Here is a 19994-nt window from a genome sequence, read left to right on the forward strand (position 1 = left end):
TTAGAAATTCAGTAATAAACCATAAAATACTCAGAAATTGTACATTGCCGTTTTGAATCTGAAAAAGTTACCTCAGTAAATCAGTAAAACTCTAAAACTTAAGCCAATGCCAGACAGGTAAGTGATGACGACATGTGATTATTTTATAATATATTGCAGTGTTGTTAATAACTAAGACAGACGTATTGTAACACACGTATTGTAACGTCACAAGAATAAGCAATCGTTGTTTTATGAGTAAGACGAAGCTTTGAAATTAAAATAACAACAGGTAGTTTTGCGTAATGGTCTATGTCAGCTAACTTGTCGCCTTCTTTATGGTGCTCAGGTGACAATCTTCAGTTTCACCAAATAAAATGAACAGCGCTGATAAGGGTAACAGCACAAACCAACTTTGCCAAAGTACCAAAGCATACTATCTATCCTTAGCCCCATACCCAAGCAAATTTGCAGCAGTTTGCTTACGCAATCCCTGGATGGGTGGTTGCCATGGTTTCCTGGGTCACATGCATGGGTTTCGTGTAGCTAGCCAATAGCAAAATATTCTTCAGTTGTACAATTCCTACTGCCATTTTCATTCGGTTGACAGCGAAGGCAGGATTCAACATGAGAAGGTATATTTGGGAAATAAGTCAGTAAAATTGCACATTTTTAGTTAATCGGTTTTCTGAAACGTTTTCATATCATTGCTACGAAGGACTTGCACTGTTGTTACAAAATAGGGTGCTCTGATTGGTTTATTTAATAATATTTTTTTGTACGGATTTCTCCAGAGATTGGTTATAGGAATGAGTATAGAAATCCCTGCAGGGCTGACGGAGCTGTTGCAGAGCTTTACAGTGGAGGTGTTGAGGAACCAGCCGGGAGATCTGGTCGAGTTTGCCCTGCAGTATTTCACCAAGCTGAAGGAAAGTCAGAGCAAAGAGGCAGCTGTTGACCATGAGCGAAACTCGGCGTTTAGACCTGGCAAGGGGGTCAATTTTGTCGAGGAGCCCATGCAAACTGATTCAGAAAACGGAGAGGATGACGACGATGATGAGGAATTCATAGGTAACAGAAACTATTATTATTACTAGTATTTTTATTATTATTAAGGTTTCAGCTTGTGCCAGGTTATTACATACAGTCGAGAGGTTTAGTGTTTACATGCCTCAAAAGAAAACATGGGCACATATTTGCATATATAAGTCAGTCTATTATATATATTATATATATATGGGCATATATATATATATCTATATATATATATATATTTAATTAAAATGGTAGAAAGAGTATGCATGTTAAAAACGAATAATTCCCAGTGTAACCACGTAATACATGAATAAGCCATCAAAAGCAGCCTCCAGCTCACTGAAAGATACTCCAAAATTTGCATTCATATACTGTACGTCTTAACGAAATTGCATACACATTGTGGGAAGACACGTTTTAAGTGGTACAGCAGGAAAAAAAAAAATTGCATACCAATGGAATCATCGTAGCATGTTTGCTGTCAAACAAATAAAAAAAATGTAAAGGCCTAAGCTAGAGTAGAATCATTTTAAAATAAAGTAATGTTTTATGGTCCTAACACATTTGTGAGGCCCCTCTGGATTTTCTCAGGCAACCTCAGATGTCCCAGATTGTGGATGTTATAGCAGATATAATAAAGAAATCAACAGAACCCGTAGTAATTTACCAGTTTCAGTGTTTATTGTTTGAGGAATTTGATTAATCATGCATGTTATGTTTAAGACGTAATTTGTTAATATGTACACTATAATATTCAATTATTGTCTGTATTATGTTCAGAGGTTGAGCATAATTGAGCTTTCTTAATGTTACAGTGCAACATTGATGAATAGAGACACATGCTTTTCATGACCTACAGCCAAAATATTTTCCTTGAGAGCTGAGTATTCCTTAAGGCTATCCTAATGTATTAACAGCATATAAAATATTTATGAGCTGGGGTTTCCTGTAAAATAACTACATTTTGGGAAAAGGCTATCCTTTTTAAATGCTTTGACATTTTTTAAATATGCAGATACCACTAATGAAAGTAAAAAAAGAAAAAATGCCAATGCACATGTCATACTGTTTTCAAGGTAAGAATGTGTGCTGTGTTGTTAACCTCACCAGAAAGCCTCTCCTTTTGCTGTAGCCTACCTGATTATGTTTAAAAACTTAGGTATGTGTTTGGAGAAGTGCCTGCATAACATTTAAGAAATCAAGTAAGCACAAAACATAATATTCTGGCTTCTCAAGCATAATTGTTTTTATAAACATGAAGGTGCATCTGCCACTACTTCAAATGCTAATATCTAAAAATACCACTTCAGATGCTGACTTCATATTTTCACAGAAAATCCTTGGCTGTAGGGTTGCAGTGATAGGAAAGATTGTTCACATGATAACGATACAAGCAAAATACAACTGTAGTAATACTGTTGTAGTAAATGGCTTCCTTGAACTGGAACACATATTTTTTAGATCAGTTTAAATAAAAGGAATAGTTGGGAAAGTAGTACAGATTATATGTCCAGACAGTAATCATACAAAAACTCTCAGTTGTACTTTATTGAAGTGATGTTACTGCATGCAAGACAAGAGTCACAACTCTGATACAGATACATTAAGTGCTTTATTGCAGGTAGAAACCTGTTGTGTAGGTGTCATATTAATTAAATGTTGGACATTTTTACATTTGTAAATAATTAACTTGGCCATAACACATATGCATTGTAATGCATGAGATTTTTATAAGTATTTGAAATAGTCTAATGTAGTACAAAGTACATAGGCAGACATTAAACTGACTAAACACCAGATGCATCAAAGGATCACACTGAAAACTGCTTGCAGTTACTGAAGCCTGCATAAATGTGTTCAAGTTTTATTCTTTAAATACATTTCTTGCAAGTTTATTTACCAGACATTGTGATAAAATCAATAAATACGATCATAGCTATATTTACTATTAGGCCTACATTATATCTGTATATTTTTCTTTAAATCTGATGGAGGTTAATGCTTGCCAACAAAGTGTTGTAGAGTGAAAAACAACATCACTGTTTATTTTTTCTTGTGATAATACTATTTACAGTAGTTATGCTCCATTGACATCCAATAAGAGAAAGAACACATACAAAAAGTAATTTAGACTACCCTGAGTAAGCTATCTTGATAAGCGTATACAGTAAACAAAACAGAACCCTGGTAACTTTATTTGCAAACACTGCTGCAACCTTAATCGCCCTAATCACTTTGACTGAAGTTGACTTCTGTAATGAGGTACGTGTCTTTTCGGTTTCTGAGTGGTAGACGTAAAGCTTTGAGATACTGTCTTCATACTCGGTATACTACTCTATTCTGTGATTCTCCAAGTCTGATTATGGGAATCCTAAATGAAATATAAACCCATTTGTGCCAGTAATTGGACAGAGCTGCCGCACTGAGTCAAACCTTCATATATCTGCACCATTTGAGGTAGTGATTTCATATGCAGGGTTATATATTCTAAAAATATTGGTGACCTTGACATTGACCCTGATCTGATAAAGGTGTCACTGACCTTGACAATGATTTCTGACCATATATGGCTGCCATATTGAGGTCAGATGAGCCACTTGGGAACCCCCACTGCCACTGTTTTAACCTCAAATCTCAGACTTTTTCATATGCATATTACATCAGGTTTAAAAACCATTGTATCAGGTATGTCATTCCCCTTACATTATGCCCCCTGAATTACTTTGTTCTCATTCACATAAACCCACATTTGAATAATCAGTGTATTAAGTGTTGACCTATTCATCACATGTTCTTAAACAGTTCCACTGTATGCCAAAACTTTGAGGTTAAATATATTTCTAAAGATTTCTTTTTTAATATCGTCCCTTAGTGTTTTCATGCAGCTCGGAGTTCCTGTTCCTGTGAGTGCCACACTAGTAGACGTATATCTCATTCAGATCCTGGAGCTAGAATTGTGGTTATGTCACACGTAGGTTTTCCCTACATAGGCAAATAAAACAGGACCAAAGGGATATAGGCAAACCAAGATCTAATTTGTGTCTTGTGAAATAGTTGAACAAATTGACAGCAAGATATGATAAGTGTGCTTGAAATTTCAATGTAAGATCATGGGGCACATTTTCAAAGTGTTTTTTTCACAATTGTGTGATTGCAGATTATTGAGGTAGTGTGAATAGGGTATAAGATACCTTGAATTCTGTAATTAACAATAGGAGTAATTACAGACTGGAGTTAACACTTGGAAAACTGTATACCTGTATCTGCTGTAAAATTCTTAACAGATCTAATCCCAGCTCCTTGTAACAAAATATGATGTCCATGTATTATGCATTAGTATCAGGTATTTTTGAATATTTTATTTTGTTCTGTCCTTTATTGTTAAAAATAAGGTTTGTACATATGTATGCTACATTGATGTTGCTAACAGTAGTTTAATTTAAATATTGTATTCTGAATATGCATATCAGTGTTTCAAAAGCTTTTTAATATATTTGAATTGCAGAATTATTCTCATATTTTATGGCTGCTGTGCCAGGCGAATTATCTTTAAACTAATGTAATGTTTTGTTCCATGTCTTACAAAAAGCTACTTCCATATTTATTTAAAATGACTTTTACATTTTTTTTTTTTTTTTCAGCCCCGGATATCAACAGATTTACAAGAAGAGCATCAGGTATGTTTCAAATAGTTACTTAAAAGATTATTTTCATACACATAATAATTAACATCATTTGCTTGCCATTATGCCATTTGTACAATATGATTATGGCTTCTGATTTTTGGTTTTAACAGATAAAACATCCCTGATTTAAAATAAATAAATCAATATATAAATAAAATTAATTGGTGGATAGCCAATAAACACCGGAAAACACAGGAAAAACTGTGGAAATGGTTCATCAGTTCATGTTGACTTTACCTTTTTTCCGTTAAAAATAAAACCTACTGCAAAAATAATAATAAATACATTTTCTAGTGCTGCTGGGCAATGTCCCGCCTTCGTGACCATAGGGATTTCGTTGTGGAACACAGCAAATGAAAAAAAGGTACAACTTAAGTGTGCAAGTACTGTCGAGTTACTGCTATGCATATTTTGCCATAAAAAAAAAAAAAGCTCAAGCATTTTGGAAAGTAACCAAAAGCATTAATTTCACACATCATTTCAAAATCGAAAGCACCGTAAAAAACGATTTAGATAAAACTAGAACATAGTTAAAAATAAGCACCAGAAATACAATTAATAAAACCTGAAAACAAAGTCCTAAATGTGATGGATTTGACTTGGAGATTTAAATTCAGAATAAGTAATTCACTGTGTGCCCTTGAGATCCCCAGAATAAAGCTAATACAGTCCACAAAATAGTTTTTTTTTTTTTTTGGTTTATGGGGTTGGTTTGCTTCAGTTATTTTAAATAATACTATATTGTCATCCAATGTCTGGCATCAATAACAGAGCTGGCTTCTGATGAGATGTAAATAGTTTGAAGGTGGTATTTTGATTGTCTACTTCTGCTGAAGCTTCTGAAAGCTTAATAAAAAATATTTTGTAGTTAGTAACTTTTTATGTTACTTTGGGGAAAATATAGCCTTATTCTAAGTTATAGAAGGATATATGTCTTGGAAATATACCTTTGAAAACCTTTATCAGCCAATACTTGTTCCTGTATTGAACATTTACCAGTCTGCTTCATGTTTATAGAAATGTTAACAAATTACAGCTTGTTTGGTAGCAATGCAGACTCACATTTTCACAATCTGAAACCGTGTTCTTGTATTACTGATTTCTATATAATGTAGTTATTAAAATAAATCTTTTTACACCACAGCTAACAGTATTACAACATATGCAACTTTGTATTTGAAACAAATGAAAGGGGTTCCAAATGTATTTTCCAATCCAGTTGCATTTGTATCAACAGTGCACTGTAAATGCAATGTAAAAAATGTTGTGCTCGAATATGTTTGAAAGGCTAGTCCTTCAGGTGTCCACTTTGGCTCACCAGGTGCCTGGCCAGTAGTGAGGTTTTGCCCCCATATAGTCTGCACACAGCGGACGCGATTCGATTTTTTTTTTGCTGTGACACTACCTTTCACACCAGTGGTGACAGGCACACACGATGCGATAGGCGACTCCTCTGACTGTATCATCAATTGGAAAAAATCACACGTATGATAGTCCTGTTATACAGCTAATAAAAATGCAAAATACATAATAGCTTTTCAGAATACTTATTTCAGTAAAGGTAAAAAAATGGAAGCCCGATGTTCTCCCTCATTGCTGTGTCTCTAAACTTTGTGTCCTTTATTGTACAGTTCTGGGAATTTTGATACTGCAGAAATGATCTTTTCTTCCACCATTGTTTACTGAAGCCTCATTAGTCAGTTCCCTAGCTGCCACGCAACAAAATCGCAAAAATAGACACCAATCCTGTTTTTTCTGCAACGCTTCAGTGTCGCCTGTCACATAGCAGGCAGTGTGAATGTCTTGTATCAAATGAATGTTTTCTTTTTTTTTTTTTTTTTTTTGTCGTGGTGCGGTGTGCAGGGTCCTTTACTCACAGGAGCACCAGAGCCAGTTGACACTCCCTTTGGAATCCCCAGCAAAGACGCACAGCCAGGCGACAGACCTGTGGTCGTTTGACTGTCAGCCACTTGGAGACAGTCAGAGTATCAGTTATTGATTGCTTACAGCAGTGTTTTTTGGCATAAAAAGGCATGTTGGTGACAAAAATGTTAATAAGTCGAATAGGCTATTCGAAGTATTAGACTTGGCAAAGGAAAATTGGATCATAAATTGAAAACTATACATTTCTGTTTTTACTTAAATGTATTTATCTTAGGGCCAACCTTGAAGTAAATATTCAATGAAACAGCTTACTCTTGCATATCCCAGGAAGTACATTTACATTAGTGCACCCTGTGACGTAAAATTGCGTCAAACTAATATCCTATTTCAAATACTGGTAAAAGGGGAATCATTATCTGTATGTGCGGATTTCATTATCGATCCAAACTTCATAAATGGCATTGTCATTTAGGATGCGGCTGTCATAAAAAGGCAGATATTAATAGGATGCCTTCTCTTGCTGTTTGTAGCACTTAATGTACAGGCACATTATAAAATGACTTACATGCTTAATTTTTGTACATACTGTAGGTATGTATGTCACAATTTAGAGTGTGGCTTATATTTTCAGAGCCATTTATTTTTTTGTGAGACTTTCACTTTTTGAATACTGACACAGCCACTGCATACTGCTAACCTGCAGCAGGACACCTATTTTTTAATCGCCTATTTATTATTTATTTATTTATTTATTTAATGAATGACTGGGATTAATTTTAATATTTCAAATAATTTTCAGTTATTCGAATACTCTACACATTAAAATGCATGCGTTTCAAGATAGCTGATGCACATGAGAATCACCGTACTTCACAGATGCGAACATTTAGAAAAATAGAATAAAAGTAAAACCTACATTATCATAACTGTTGCTCTGGTTGCTGTAGCTTGTAGTAAATTTAAAGATTTATTACACAAAATAAATAAGTAAATAAATTAAATATAATAATTGCTCACACAGTTTCAGTAGAAATACTGCAAGGCCAAGAACTTATTGAAAAGTAGACAGACTCATTAAAGCCTAAAGAGAAGTGGTCAAACTAAGATCTGAAAATGAGATCAATAAATGCATCTATCATGCAAACTAGTAGTTTCATCACCAACAATTCATCACCAGTGACAATTCATTATGGACTGTAACTCACCAGGAAAGTCCACAATATATCATAAAAGCTGTGCTAAAAACAAATAGCTATAATAAATCATCAATAACAGATACAGTACGCATTTACTTACAAATTACATAAATAAAACCCATCATGTACTAACCTTTACTAGTTCATGACCACCCAACTAACTAACAAACAAAAAAACAAAACAAAAATAACATGTTTTTTTTTTTTTTCAAACCTTTATTTTAACATTAGAAGGGCAGAAATCTCCAACTACCTACAAGCGCCACACCGGTTATTTTCACTTGTAGCATTTTAAACAGCTGTGATATGATAATATACACTCTTTCATGAATTGTCGCTGGTTATGAACTGCTGGTGATGAATTGTTGGTGATAAATTGTCATAGACCCTGGTAGGACACCTTTTTTAATTATATTCCCGATCTTCTGATGTATTCCAGATTTTTGTTTTTTTCACTTTCATTTCGCTATAACTGAAAACAATTACATGTCAGAAACAGTAAAAACAACAACATAGCAAAGTGATTGATATTGACTGGCATCAAATATTTTAGGCATGTTACTAACAAAGTTCACTTATTAAGCCTTCAATGCTTTTAAGGAAATACCCATGAAATACAGTTTGCTTAACATTTAATAGGTAGGAAATGATGAAATTTAAGAATCTGGACTGCAGGTTTGCCTTCAAAACAGAAGTGATGTTTCTTCACCTCATAGTCTTTGCCATTGGCCTGTGACCTTTTCTTTTCTGACCACCTGAGGTACCGTTATCTCATCTGACAGTTGGAAATAAGCTTGTGTCTGACATCAAGCAGCTAAGAATAAATAGAACTTCTGAATTAATGGCGGAGTCCCAGCTGTGTTAGGGTTTAATCCCAAGAACAAAGCATAGCAGGTATCAGAAAATAAAAGGTGTTATTTACAGGGACTCACGTTTGCTTGGAAGGTAATATTTTATTAAAATGTTATTGTCTACTCTGATTCACATTTTTATTTTCATATTAATAAATACCAACAGCCATTAAAGTCAATACGTGAACACCTCACAAAGCCAGTCACTTAATTATTATTTTTTAAATATGCATTTTTTTTAAATTAAAATTGGTATTTGTGAATTATGATTTACAGTAATGACCCAAAGCAATAGATAGCAATAGGGCTAAGTTTCATTTTTTTTAAATGTACGCTTTAATACAGAACACCTTATGGTGAAGTACTTTGTTACTATACTACTGCGATGTACTATTTGTATGAATGAATTTGTATACCAATTTTAAACTTAAAACTGAAGCAAGTTAATAAGATGCAGAGCATCTTTTTATTATGTTGTGATTTCCAATGCTATTGGCAATAGAAAATCAGTAAGGTTCATGTTTTTTTAAACAAATGTGCAAATGAGAAATGGTAAGCAGTGTATGTTGGTTGTATTAGTGAGGTAATAGTGGGTTTCAGTTGTTTGGGAATGCAGATGGTGGCTGTTGTCTGTAATAGGGTGGCCTTATTGAAGTTCACTTTCCATTGGCCAGTGGGTGCACATTATTAAAGGTTTTACTCTATTGACTGAACCATAAGTCTTGCAATATTTCATACTGACTCAATAATTCAACTTTTTTATAAATATATTTTATATATTGTATGACTGTCATCAGATTTAGTACTGTGCTGTTGTTTGTAGATTTAGAATCTGTTATCGGTGCAAAATGGGCAACTCCGCTTTTTTATTTAATTAAAAAAAAAAAATACATGAATGCATTTGGAGAAGTCTACACAAGACGTTGCTTCTCTGCCATGAGTGAAACTTTTCAGTATGGTGGAAAACACATATTGTAGTTACAAAATGTGAAATAAGCAACTGGGGAATCAATTTCAAGGGCTATTCGGGATTGTTGTGTTTTATTTCTATTTTTTTTCAAAACATTTTTTAATGCTGATGGCAATTTGGTGTAAAAGGCTTGTGCATTTTTTAGCTACATAAAAAAATTATAGAATAATTTACCAGACACCGAGGCAGTAGACAGGGAATACCTTCAGACAGTAAAATGACAGTGTTAATGTCCTTAAGCAAGGGCATCTTTCAACAATTCAACAAGGACATTATGTCCCATTTATGTTGTGAATCATCCATCAAAGCATGGTGAGGCACACATACTATAAGATGAGAATCCCTTATTCCCTGCGAGAACTGCGTAATACAAACGTGATTGTGTGGCATATGTTGGATTAGACTAAGTTACATTTATTGGGAACGGTTGTAGAAATCAACAGTGGAAGCCAAGTAGAAGTAATACAGCAGAATTATATGTATAACAGAAAGCACAAATACTCATTTATATTACTTAGTTTAAAAGTCAAAGATCTGTTTCACAGAAGTACAGCAGAGAATGGGTTGTTTAGAACTTTACAGCAAAAGTGACTTGTAGTGATTCTCTAATTACATAAAGGATCATTCAGCACTGAATGGGATGGGGGTTGGTGGAGCAGTTTGGGTGTGGAGGTAAAGAACAAAGTCCAAAAGGGGAGAAGGAGTTCAAAGCTAGACATATACTGTGGATGCAGGTGTAGAAGTAATGGCCAAGGGGAGTAGGTTTAGAGTTTTCAGGTTGTGATGTTGGAGTAATATGGAAAGTGTAATAAACTTAAGCAATAAGGCACGAGGCGGCATGGGTCTTGCTGGATTTTGTTACTTCTTGTTGCGTTGTTAGGCACAAGACACAGTTTAAAGGCAAATTGTTTTTTTTTTTTTTTCCAGAAAGCCAGTCATTTTACGCATTTAGCAGCCTAATTTGTTTGTTTTGTGGTATTAATTTAATTTCGATTTTTTTTCTAATACGTCACATTTTTGAATTGTTACAATTTTGAACCTGTAAAGAGAGTAAGTGCGCGGTAGTAAAGGAGAAAAGCGACAGTGAAGAAAGGCAAGAGTCGCATGTAGTAATGTAAATACTGTCAAAATATAAAAATATCCAGTTAAATTAATGAAGAGTCAGTTTCATAAAACGACGGCGGAAACCAACTAAAGGAGGAAAATAAATCTGAATATCTGAATACAACTGATGTTACAGAAAATGACTGGTATGTACTACAAATAAAAATACCAAAACAGCGTCTTGTTTAAAATAGCAAACTGGTTTGTAGTGCAAATTAATATAAACTGGAAGATAAGAAAAGACACATTGATGTCTTCAGTATCTTCCATGACAGCAGGTATTTTGACAGGTGTTTTCTTTGATTTTGGTGACGCATTGGTATGTGGTTAGCACATGCAGTGATTTGCCTTTGTTCCCAAGTAGTTCTTAATCGTGACATTGTGCTGAATATTGGCTTGGAACACTGAGGGACCAATTAGCATGCAGCATTCTAACAATCTTTTTTTTATAATGTAGCTTATACTGTCAGTTAATATTTACACTATATTTAAATTAGGTGTTAGACAATCTTTGATACCCCCTGTCCTTTAAGGAAATGTATGATTGCACCTTTGAATTCACTTTTTAGATTTCATTTTGTGATTTTTTTTTTTTTTTTTTTTTAAAAATAAATAAATAGTATTGAAAAAAGCATTGGCAGTTAATTGTGAAATAACAAATAATGAACTGTATTAATAACTAGCATTCATATCTGTATTTATCTATATAAATTTAGCGTTCTGTGAAACCTGTTGTAGTCTGTTAACTTTTGAGTACAGAATCAGTTGCAAAGCTGAGGTACCTATTTGATGGTGAGGATTAAAACCACTAGTCATGTCAATGACACAAAGTTTAATATATCCATTTAACTGGATAATGTTTATGTTCAGCTACTGAGGACATTTTCAACAAGTATTCTATTAAAAACAACTAACGCAAATGAGGACCATACTTTAACATTTACAGTATCTGTAATCTACAATTCACACACCAATCGAAACCACTGATTGTTATGTTTAATATACAATATTAAGTTCAATAATCATTTGAAAGTCCCTACAAAAATATGTAGTTATTTTGTTTTAACCCTGTCCATTTTTTTAGTTTGTGCTGAAGCCATCAATCCAGATGATGATGATGAAGATGCAGAACCCAAGGTAAAAACCGGATCATTTATATCCAAAGTGTACCTGTAATTATCACTTTTTGTGAACATTATTTCGAAAGTAACATAGTGCTCTTCTTTTTTACAAAATGTATTTCAAGGAGTACAAGTAAATAAAGTAGTTGTTAAACAAAATTAATGATTAATTAAAATATAGAAAAATCTTTAAAATGGTTTCTTAAGTAATTAAAACAGAAGAGTAAAGTAAGTTAGTAAAATGCTAGCAAGTAGCTGGAAAACACTAAACTTTGTTTGGTTATGACTAATTAAATAATTACATAAACCTGTGGTGCCCTTCCATTCGATATGTAGGTCACATGTGCAGTTTTGAAAGACAAATGTATCTGGTACCATAGTAAGTTATGTAGTCTTGCACTTCCTTTGAAATTTCACCTAGAAAGTGAAATTATGCCCAAATATTAATTCATTTTTCGTGTCATCAACTAACTGGTTAATTATCCGTCTCCACAAGCTTTGTAGCAAGTGACCATATATATAGTGTGTGTGTAAAAAAAAAAAAAAAAAATTATGTGCTTCTTTCAAAACTGCCTATGTGCTACTTCTATAGCTAATTCATGTGCGTGACAGGTGAGATTTGTGGAAAAATTGCATTAGCTTGAATCATTTTTTAAAAACAATAACTCTGACTGTCTTTTGTTTAGATTATTTATCCCAAAGCAGATGAACAAAGAATTAGACTGCAGGAAACATGCAAAGATATTCTTCTGTTCAAAAACTTAGACTCGGTAAGGTGAAATAATTTATTTTCTGAATTAAAATTACATTGATATACTTAGTTAGTATATTATACAGTGTAAACCTGTTTATCTGTGATGTTCCTGAATATATTAAGCATCCATTTGCCAATATGTTTTTGTAAATCTGCCGCTACCTTTGCTGCCGCAGTGGCTTCAATGTAACATCTCCCCACTCCTCTGTCTCTCTCTCTCTCTCTCTCTCTTTCTGTCTTTCTCTCTCTCTCTCTCTCTCTCTCTCTCTCTCTCTCTCTCTCTCTCTCTCTCTCTCTCTCTCACTCTCACACAAATATTTCTGACGACAAATGAAAACATTACATTTAGAACAAGATGATCCAAAAAGCTATTTCAAAACTGATGAGGATATGCTACACGTTGTGCGTGCTACGTAAGGGACCTTCAGTTCACTTATGCTCAGTATTAATTGCAGAACTCAAAAGGGGAGCTTGTATGAATTTGTCAACCCGTCATCTATTACTGATAATATCTCAGAAACTAAGCCAGCAACTTCAAATTTTCAGTTATGAAAAGTTGTGCAAAATCTAGGGCTGTAGTGTTTAATAAGTGTCAGTGTACAATAGGCTTGTAACGATAAAGATAATAATCAAATTATTTATCAAGAGTAACCTGCTTTTTAATGTATTTTATACATATTATTTGGTTTTAAATCAGTCCCAACTGTAGCAGTCTGTCTTGAGCGAAACTAATAATATTTAACATTACTACGTTCTCACTACTACGTCTTTTTTTTTTTTTTTTTTTTTTACCTTTTCGTTTTGAAGCAATGCACTATCCACATGATACAACAGTACTGATGAAATTAAGGTTTTGTTTAACTCTTGTTATTTATATTAAAAATATTTATATTTAAAATAGTCAACTGCTCATTAATATGAATTGTTACGAACCAGCGTATCAGTAATTCATATTATCAGGAGTCTAAGCCAACTTAATCCAGTCAGTTTTTATTGAAGTTGTAGTAACACTGAAATCTAATTTTAATTGCATTGAAATGAAAAGTATTATTCATTTAAAAGTACTGTGCATTTTTTTGAAAATATGGTTGTTAGTAAACTTTAAAAAAAACAAAAAAAACATTGCAACTTGAAATTTGCATGTGCCATTCTGATCACAGGCATTTTTAAACAACAAAAGCAAGGTGACCTTAACATCAGGGTAATGAGCAAATTGGAAATGCAGATGACTTGTATCCACAGTTTTGATGTTTATAGGCCTGTATTATTATATCCCAGTCTTTCAGAATTATTTTTCTTGTACGGTTGTACATTATCCACTGCTTTCAACACCTACACTTTTGTCTGCAAGGGTAAGGTAGATCACACGTTTCTATGCTTCATGGAAATGTCATTGATGTGTGAGCACTATGGCATCTCGAAGTGCATCATAGGATCCGTAACCCCAAAACAGAAATAAAATACAGTACAGAGGTGCTAATCTGGATGCAAGTTAATGCATTTCCCAATATCCTTTAAGCTCAGCTGTTCGAACTAACTAGGGCCATTTTTTCCTTCAGGTGGGATGGTGTGCCAAAATAATTTGCACAAATGGGAAATTTGTGTTCAATGAATTTGTATTATAAGAAATAACTTGCAATAAGTGATTGTTAAATTTGGCCAGAACCATGTTGAAAATTCATAGTATCAGGAAATGTGTTTAATCCTAGTTCATCATGATGAGAATGCAATAAGGAAATGTGATTTTTACTACCATCATTTAAATATATTGCTACACTTAACAAGATCTGTAAATTATACAGGGTTTAAAAAGCTTGTACATTTTCAACAGAATTTGCTACATAATGACAAGATGTGTGTTGTGGGTCTCTAGGTTAGCTCTAACCATATGAAAAACTGTGCCACCATAGTGGTAAATACATTCATCCACAAACATCCTTGATTAGCCTAACAGTGTTTCACAAATTCACCTCGGACAAATACTTTGTAGACAGCTGTTTAATTTTCTTTATCAATAAATGCTTTATCAATGTAAATACGGCCATTTTCTTTTTTGTTTGTTTTACAAACCAAACATTTTAATTTCTTTGGGATACTGCTTACTACCCACCATTCAGATAACAAGCTCATTTATTATTATTACTATTATTATTATTATTATTATTATTATTATTATTTAATAATAATATTAGTAGTTCAGTAGTACTAGTAGTCGTAGTAGTCATAGAAGTATTGTTGTTGTTGTTGTTGCAAACTTTACATAACCAAAATTGGTAGTTTTTACATGATAGTAATGTTATCTCGTGCAGCGGTTTTCAACCTTTTTTTTTTAAACTGCACCCCTTCTGTCGGGAGGTTTGAGTTAAAGTACCCTTTACAATTTTCTCTCACTAAATGGTACCACAATTGTAATAAAAGGCAGAATAATCAGATTTTTACAATTTTTCCGCCCTGTTTATTTAATATTTAATTTAATATCTCTTTAAGACAGAATACCAAACAGTAGGCTTCATTCTTAAAACTTAATTACAAGTCTTAAAATTAAAAGACAGTATTTAGGAATCTCTTTGGAAACACTCATATTTGCTTTCTATTCGGCAAAGTCATTATACATAATACAAAATAGTTTGCACTGTAAATGTGTATCTGTTACCATTTACTTCCCACCTCAGTGTAATTATGAATGGCGTTTGAAATAGTTACAGTATCAAAAACATTAACCTCAAGATTAAACTATAATAACTAACAATGGTAATTTTTTAAATTTTTTTTTATTAAAGCCAGCATAAAAAATATCCAAAGGGACTGTAACTTTGTCGCGTCTGTAGAAAAGATATTAAACAATCTGCTATTGCTGTTACTAAAATGCAGCCACATCAATAAATCTAACCAAAACTGTCAAAATATGAGTATTGTGATTAGTGCTGGGACAAACTAAATATTCTTCTTGAACGCCTCGCCAGAGTTTGCACGACAGTTTAAAAAAAACGGCAAATAAAAAGAGCTCTGCCTTTTAGAATGTTCTGATGAAGACAAATTTTTGAAACACGTAAACATTGTTGCTCGCTGACTTTTGAAACATGAATATGCAAGAATAAAATACTTTTAACTACAACTGACTACGGATCTGGATTTATCCAAGGGAGTTGCAGTTTTTTTTCTCCCTCTGTCTGATTTTCCAGTCAGGTATTTTGTTTGTTTAATTCCCGGGATAAGGCACCCCAGTTTGGAAATAAGTGTAAAAAGAATTACACACACACAGGATCAACACAGCTCTTGAGCCTCTATTTTAAAGTTTTAGACAGCAATAAGTAAAGAAACCATATTATGCGCACACATCTGCGACAAAAACTCGTTGTGCTACTTTAGAGTGGGTCAGAATCTCATGGGACAGAAAAGGCAAGCTTGTCATTCTGAAATGTTTCACTTAAACAGTACCCACCTTCTTGATAATTTTGTGTAGTGATTTTTGTATAGATTGTATAATTTCTATGTTTTTCTGGTGACTTTCTATTATGTGAATATGTAATAAATGAGAATCAAAACGGTGAGTTTTTTTTCCCATTCACTTTACAACGGCATTTCCATATTTTTGTTTTATTTGAAGTGTTTAAAGTTAAAAATCAGTTTTTCGTTTGCTTGTTCAACTACAGAAAGGCACAAGTAAACCTCATGTGATTACTTTATGAAAACGTCTATGGCCATTGTTTACTGTGAAGAAACAACAATGGAAATGTTAGGTACTATTTATTTCAGGAATAACAAAACATCATTTAACTTGAACTGCCATTTAGCATCCTTTTGTTTTGTAGCTAATTCACTGGGGAAAAGTAAGTCCTCCGTAACTGATTCTTTACTCCTGGTATATTTTTCTATTTTAACTTGCTACGTATTGTAAGGTCTTGCAGTAAAATAAAGGCACACACACACACAGAGGCCATGGCCACGCCCTGTGCCCATGCTGTTATGCTGTCTCTGCCAGCGTTCAGAGCAATATAATGGCTTTTATTACTTTTTGAAAAACTAACAAATATCTGAATGACTATCCGAACACGAAAATCCTGTGTTTGTCCCAGCACTAATTGTGATTACTGTTTATGTTTTCTTTTACTTTCATTTTTCTTTGTGCTTTTCTGAGTCATCCTGCGTACCCCCTATCACCCTTAGAAGTACCCATAGGGGTACACGTACCACCGGTTGAGAACCCTATATCTAGTGTATATGGGGGGAAAAAAAAAGGTTTGGCAATAAGACAAAGGCATGGCTTTTTTTCTGTTGTAAAAGCAGCCACTGAACTTTATGCAAGTACAAGCTCTGTCTTTTGCATTTTGTGATCATTCTGTGTTACAAAATTTATCAAGTAGCCTATTGTGTCTTATGTTCAACACCTGTTAAACCATCATTTTGGTCCAGGCGCTTTCTATGTTTTAAACCAAACATTTATTAGTTTGGGGGGGATTCCACCACCACCCCCCCCCCCCCCCCCCCCCAACAGTGTTTAGGGATGATATCCCCCCCCCCCCCCCCCCCCCCCCCCCCCCCCCCCCCCCCCCCCCCCCCCCCCCCCCCCCCCCCCCCCCCCCCCCCCCCCCCCCCCCCCCCAACACCCCCCCCCCCCCCCCCCCCCCCCCCCCCCCCCCCCCCCCCCCCCTCCCCCCCCCCCCACACCCCCCCCCCCCCCCCCCCCCCCCCCCCCCCCCCCCCCCCCCCCCCCCCCCCCCACCCCCACCCCCCCCCCCCCCCCCCCCCCCCCCCACCCCCCCCCCCCCCCCCCCCCCCCCCCTGTAACTATGATTCTGTAAAACTAGCTGTGCCAGGGTAGAGTCACAGCCAAGGCTGGGAACTGGTAGGAAGGAGACCCAGAGTCAGAAGCTGCAGGTTAAAGCGCTTTTGCACACTTTTAATAATAAATAATAACAGGGATGGGATTCTTCCATCTATAGACGATTTTCTGGCTTTTGGGAACTGTGAAAAGTTAGCGTGTGCATGCGTGCGTGCTGTAGCAATGGCGGGCGTTGGCGAGCCAAGAGCTTTTTTCGTAAACAAAAATGAAAAGTTGTTTTTAGCTTCTTGCAATTTACTCTGAAAAATATGCATTTTATAAAAGTATGATTTTACATTGCAAAGTCATACTTTTATCAGAGCCATGCATTTGGTTACTATGGCAACGGGATCAAACAAATACCGACTTCATGATTTGTGTTTGAGTTATACTAGTCTGTACATTGACCTAGCGAGTCAGTGGCATATATGATGTTACAATTTACATATAATTTGAAGGTATCTGTAGTTTTAAAACTTAATTATTTCTACGTAGTATTAGAAAGGTAAAGAAAAATGCAAAAACTTTGTCATTTAAGGTTTGCCTCCAGTGTATACGATTTATTGATTTAAAGGCAGCAAAATGTGGAAATTGCACGTTCCTTTTCAATAGTATGACAACATCATTTTAAATGGTTTAAAAAACTTGAAAATGTCGCTGAATTTGTCACTCAGTTGTTTTAAAACATCTATTTTTGTCTGCTTGTTACATTTGTTTGCAGCCAACACATTTACAGAACATTAATACATTTTAAAAGGTTGTTTCAGTAGCGACTCGAGTTTCAGTGTTTGTAAGCCATTTGACCTTTGACCTAGAGCAAATGCTTCCAAGGTTAGCTCAAAGATATTCTGTTTAATAGAATAAAAATAAATAGAATATTTTTATTTAGCTGTACCTGAGAAAATGCAGTGAAAACGAGCAGCCATATTTAGCTGGAAACGAGGTATTCTCAGCACAGTAATAAGCTTTTAGTTTTGGTTTGAAGGCAGCAGGAGCATTGCCTGTTTTTTATTTATATTATTTTTTTTGTATTTGCTCGACAGCTTCCCTTATGCATGGCTACTTAGAGGTAACAAGTTATTACAATAAGCTAAGAAACAAGCAATGCAGTTTTTTTTTTTTAGTTTTTGTTTTGTAAAATGAAACGGTTTGTGCAATTATTCTGCACAGTGTGTTTGTTTCTGTAGGTTGTATAAGCATATTTGCTTTGTATTGGTAGTGTATAGGCCACATGCAACAACTGTTAAAATAGAAACTACTAAAAATGTTCGCCTTGCTTCACTCGGCACCATACATTTTCAGTCTTGGCTACTTTGCTCTGCTCCCACCTCTGTAATAATCAAAAGACAGGAAGAAAATACAACGGCACGGTGGCCAAAATAAACAGTTAGACAAAACAATATATAGAACACTTTTAAATATTGTAGTTTCAGGCCGAGCAGCTGCTTACAACGAAACACGGCTTCATAAAACTCCCCTGAACAGCAACAATAATTCTCCTTATATTCGCATCACAAAACACCAAACAGTAACATTTACTCGAATACTAACACTCGCGATCACCCTTTTTATACACCTGTGGCTAATTTAATCATTTATTCAGTGTACGGCGCCAGCCACATTTACACGCGTTTTGACAGGGAAGAATTTTAATACCCTCCCTGCCAACCCAATATTCCCCACACACCGACACCTGTTGATGATCTTTTGATTTCAAAATAATTGCTTATTTTGTTTTCTTGAAAGAGTAGATTTCATAGCAGAATGGGTAAATGCAGATTTTTTTTTTTCTAATTGGAACGAAACAGCGTTTTATTAAGTCTCAGTTATTTCTGATCAGAAGTAGGCTGTGTATGTAGAGAGCCAATTGTGATGAAACTTGCTATGGACCTTTATCTCAAGTTATTGAGTATCTCAGCGTGTGTGGTGCGGGGACGAGGGGAACAGTGGGGACGACACATAAATCTTTGTCACACCTAGGCTGCATTATTTTATTTAGAGAGTCTTTGTCAAATTCTGATGAAGCTATTTTATTTTCTCTATTTTAGGATCTTTTTTATATATATTGTTTTTATTTTTGTTTTTGTTGAAATAGTTTTCTTACCTCAATAACATTCCCTTTCAAGTATGACATGTAACCATTACCGAATGGGTATTTATCTCCTAAAGACCCAAATCCTAAAAATGATATACCAAAGCTGCTAATTAAGCCCGTGATGTGATTTTACAGGTGAGCTTCCCTGTACGTTGCCACCCGTGGTGACTGCATACCAGTTGACCCGTACTGAAAACCGTACCAAGGTCATCGACCCTTTCCACTCTTGACCCATTAGTATTCTGGGACTGAGATATCAGTACCATCCCGGTAGCAACCCGGTGCTAAAGCCACCGAACCAACCTGACGCCCACCCAGTGCTAAAGTCACCGACCTGGTTGTATCCCTGTGAGACATGCAAGGCCAGTCTGCCTATTGAGGACAATCACATCAGGTGCTCATCCTGCCTGGGGCCAGAGCACACCAAGGAGGTGCTGGCTAATTGCAGCTTCTGGAGGTTTTATGCCCCTTTCTCCAAGTGCATGCTTGAGAAGCGG

At 35.1% G+C, this 19994-nt stretch overlaps 1 protein-coding gene across 1 annotated transcript in view; it reads left to right on the forward strand.

Annotated features, from left to right (window-relative positions):
- The first annotated feature begins 573 nt into the window (after nucleotides 1-573).
- The window catches only part of LOC121319795 (cAMP-dependent protein kinase type II-beta regulatory subunit-like), a 28770-nt gene continuing 9349 nt past the window's right edge, over nucleotides 574-19994 (forward strand). Inside the window, exons 1-5 of the mRNA XM_041257628.1 lie at nucleotides 574-614; nucleotides 774-1050; nucleotides 4656-4691; nucleotides 11790-11842; nucleotides 12513-12596. Coding sequence (XP_041113562.1) covers nucleotides 789-1050; nucleotides 4656-4691; nucleotides 11790-11842; nucleotides 12513-12596 — 435 coding nt within the window. The 5' untranslated portion in view covers nucleotides 574-614; nucleotides 774-788. The remainder of the gene's footprint in view (nucleotides 615-773; nucleotides 1051-4655; nucleotides 4692-11789; nucleotides 11843-12512; nucleotides 12597-19994) is intronic.

The sequence above is a fragment of the Polyodon spathula genome, chromosome 8, assembly GCF_017654505.1.
Source record: "Polyodon spathula isolate WHYD16114869_AA chromosome 8, ASM1765450v1, whole genome shotgun sequence".
Lineage (NCBI taxonomy): Eukaryota > Metazoa > Chordata > Actinopteri > Acipenseriformes > Polyodontidae > Polyodon > Polyodon spathula.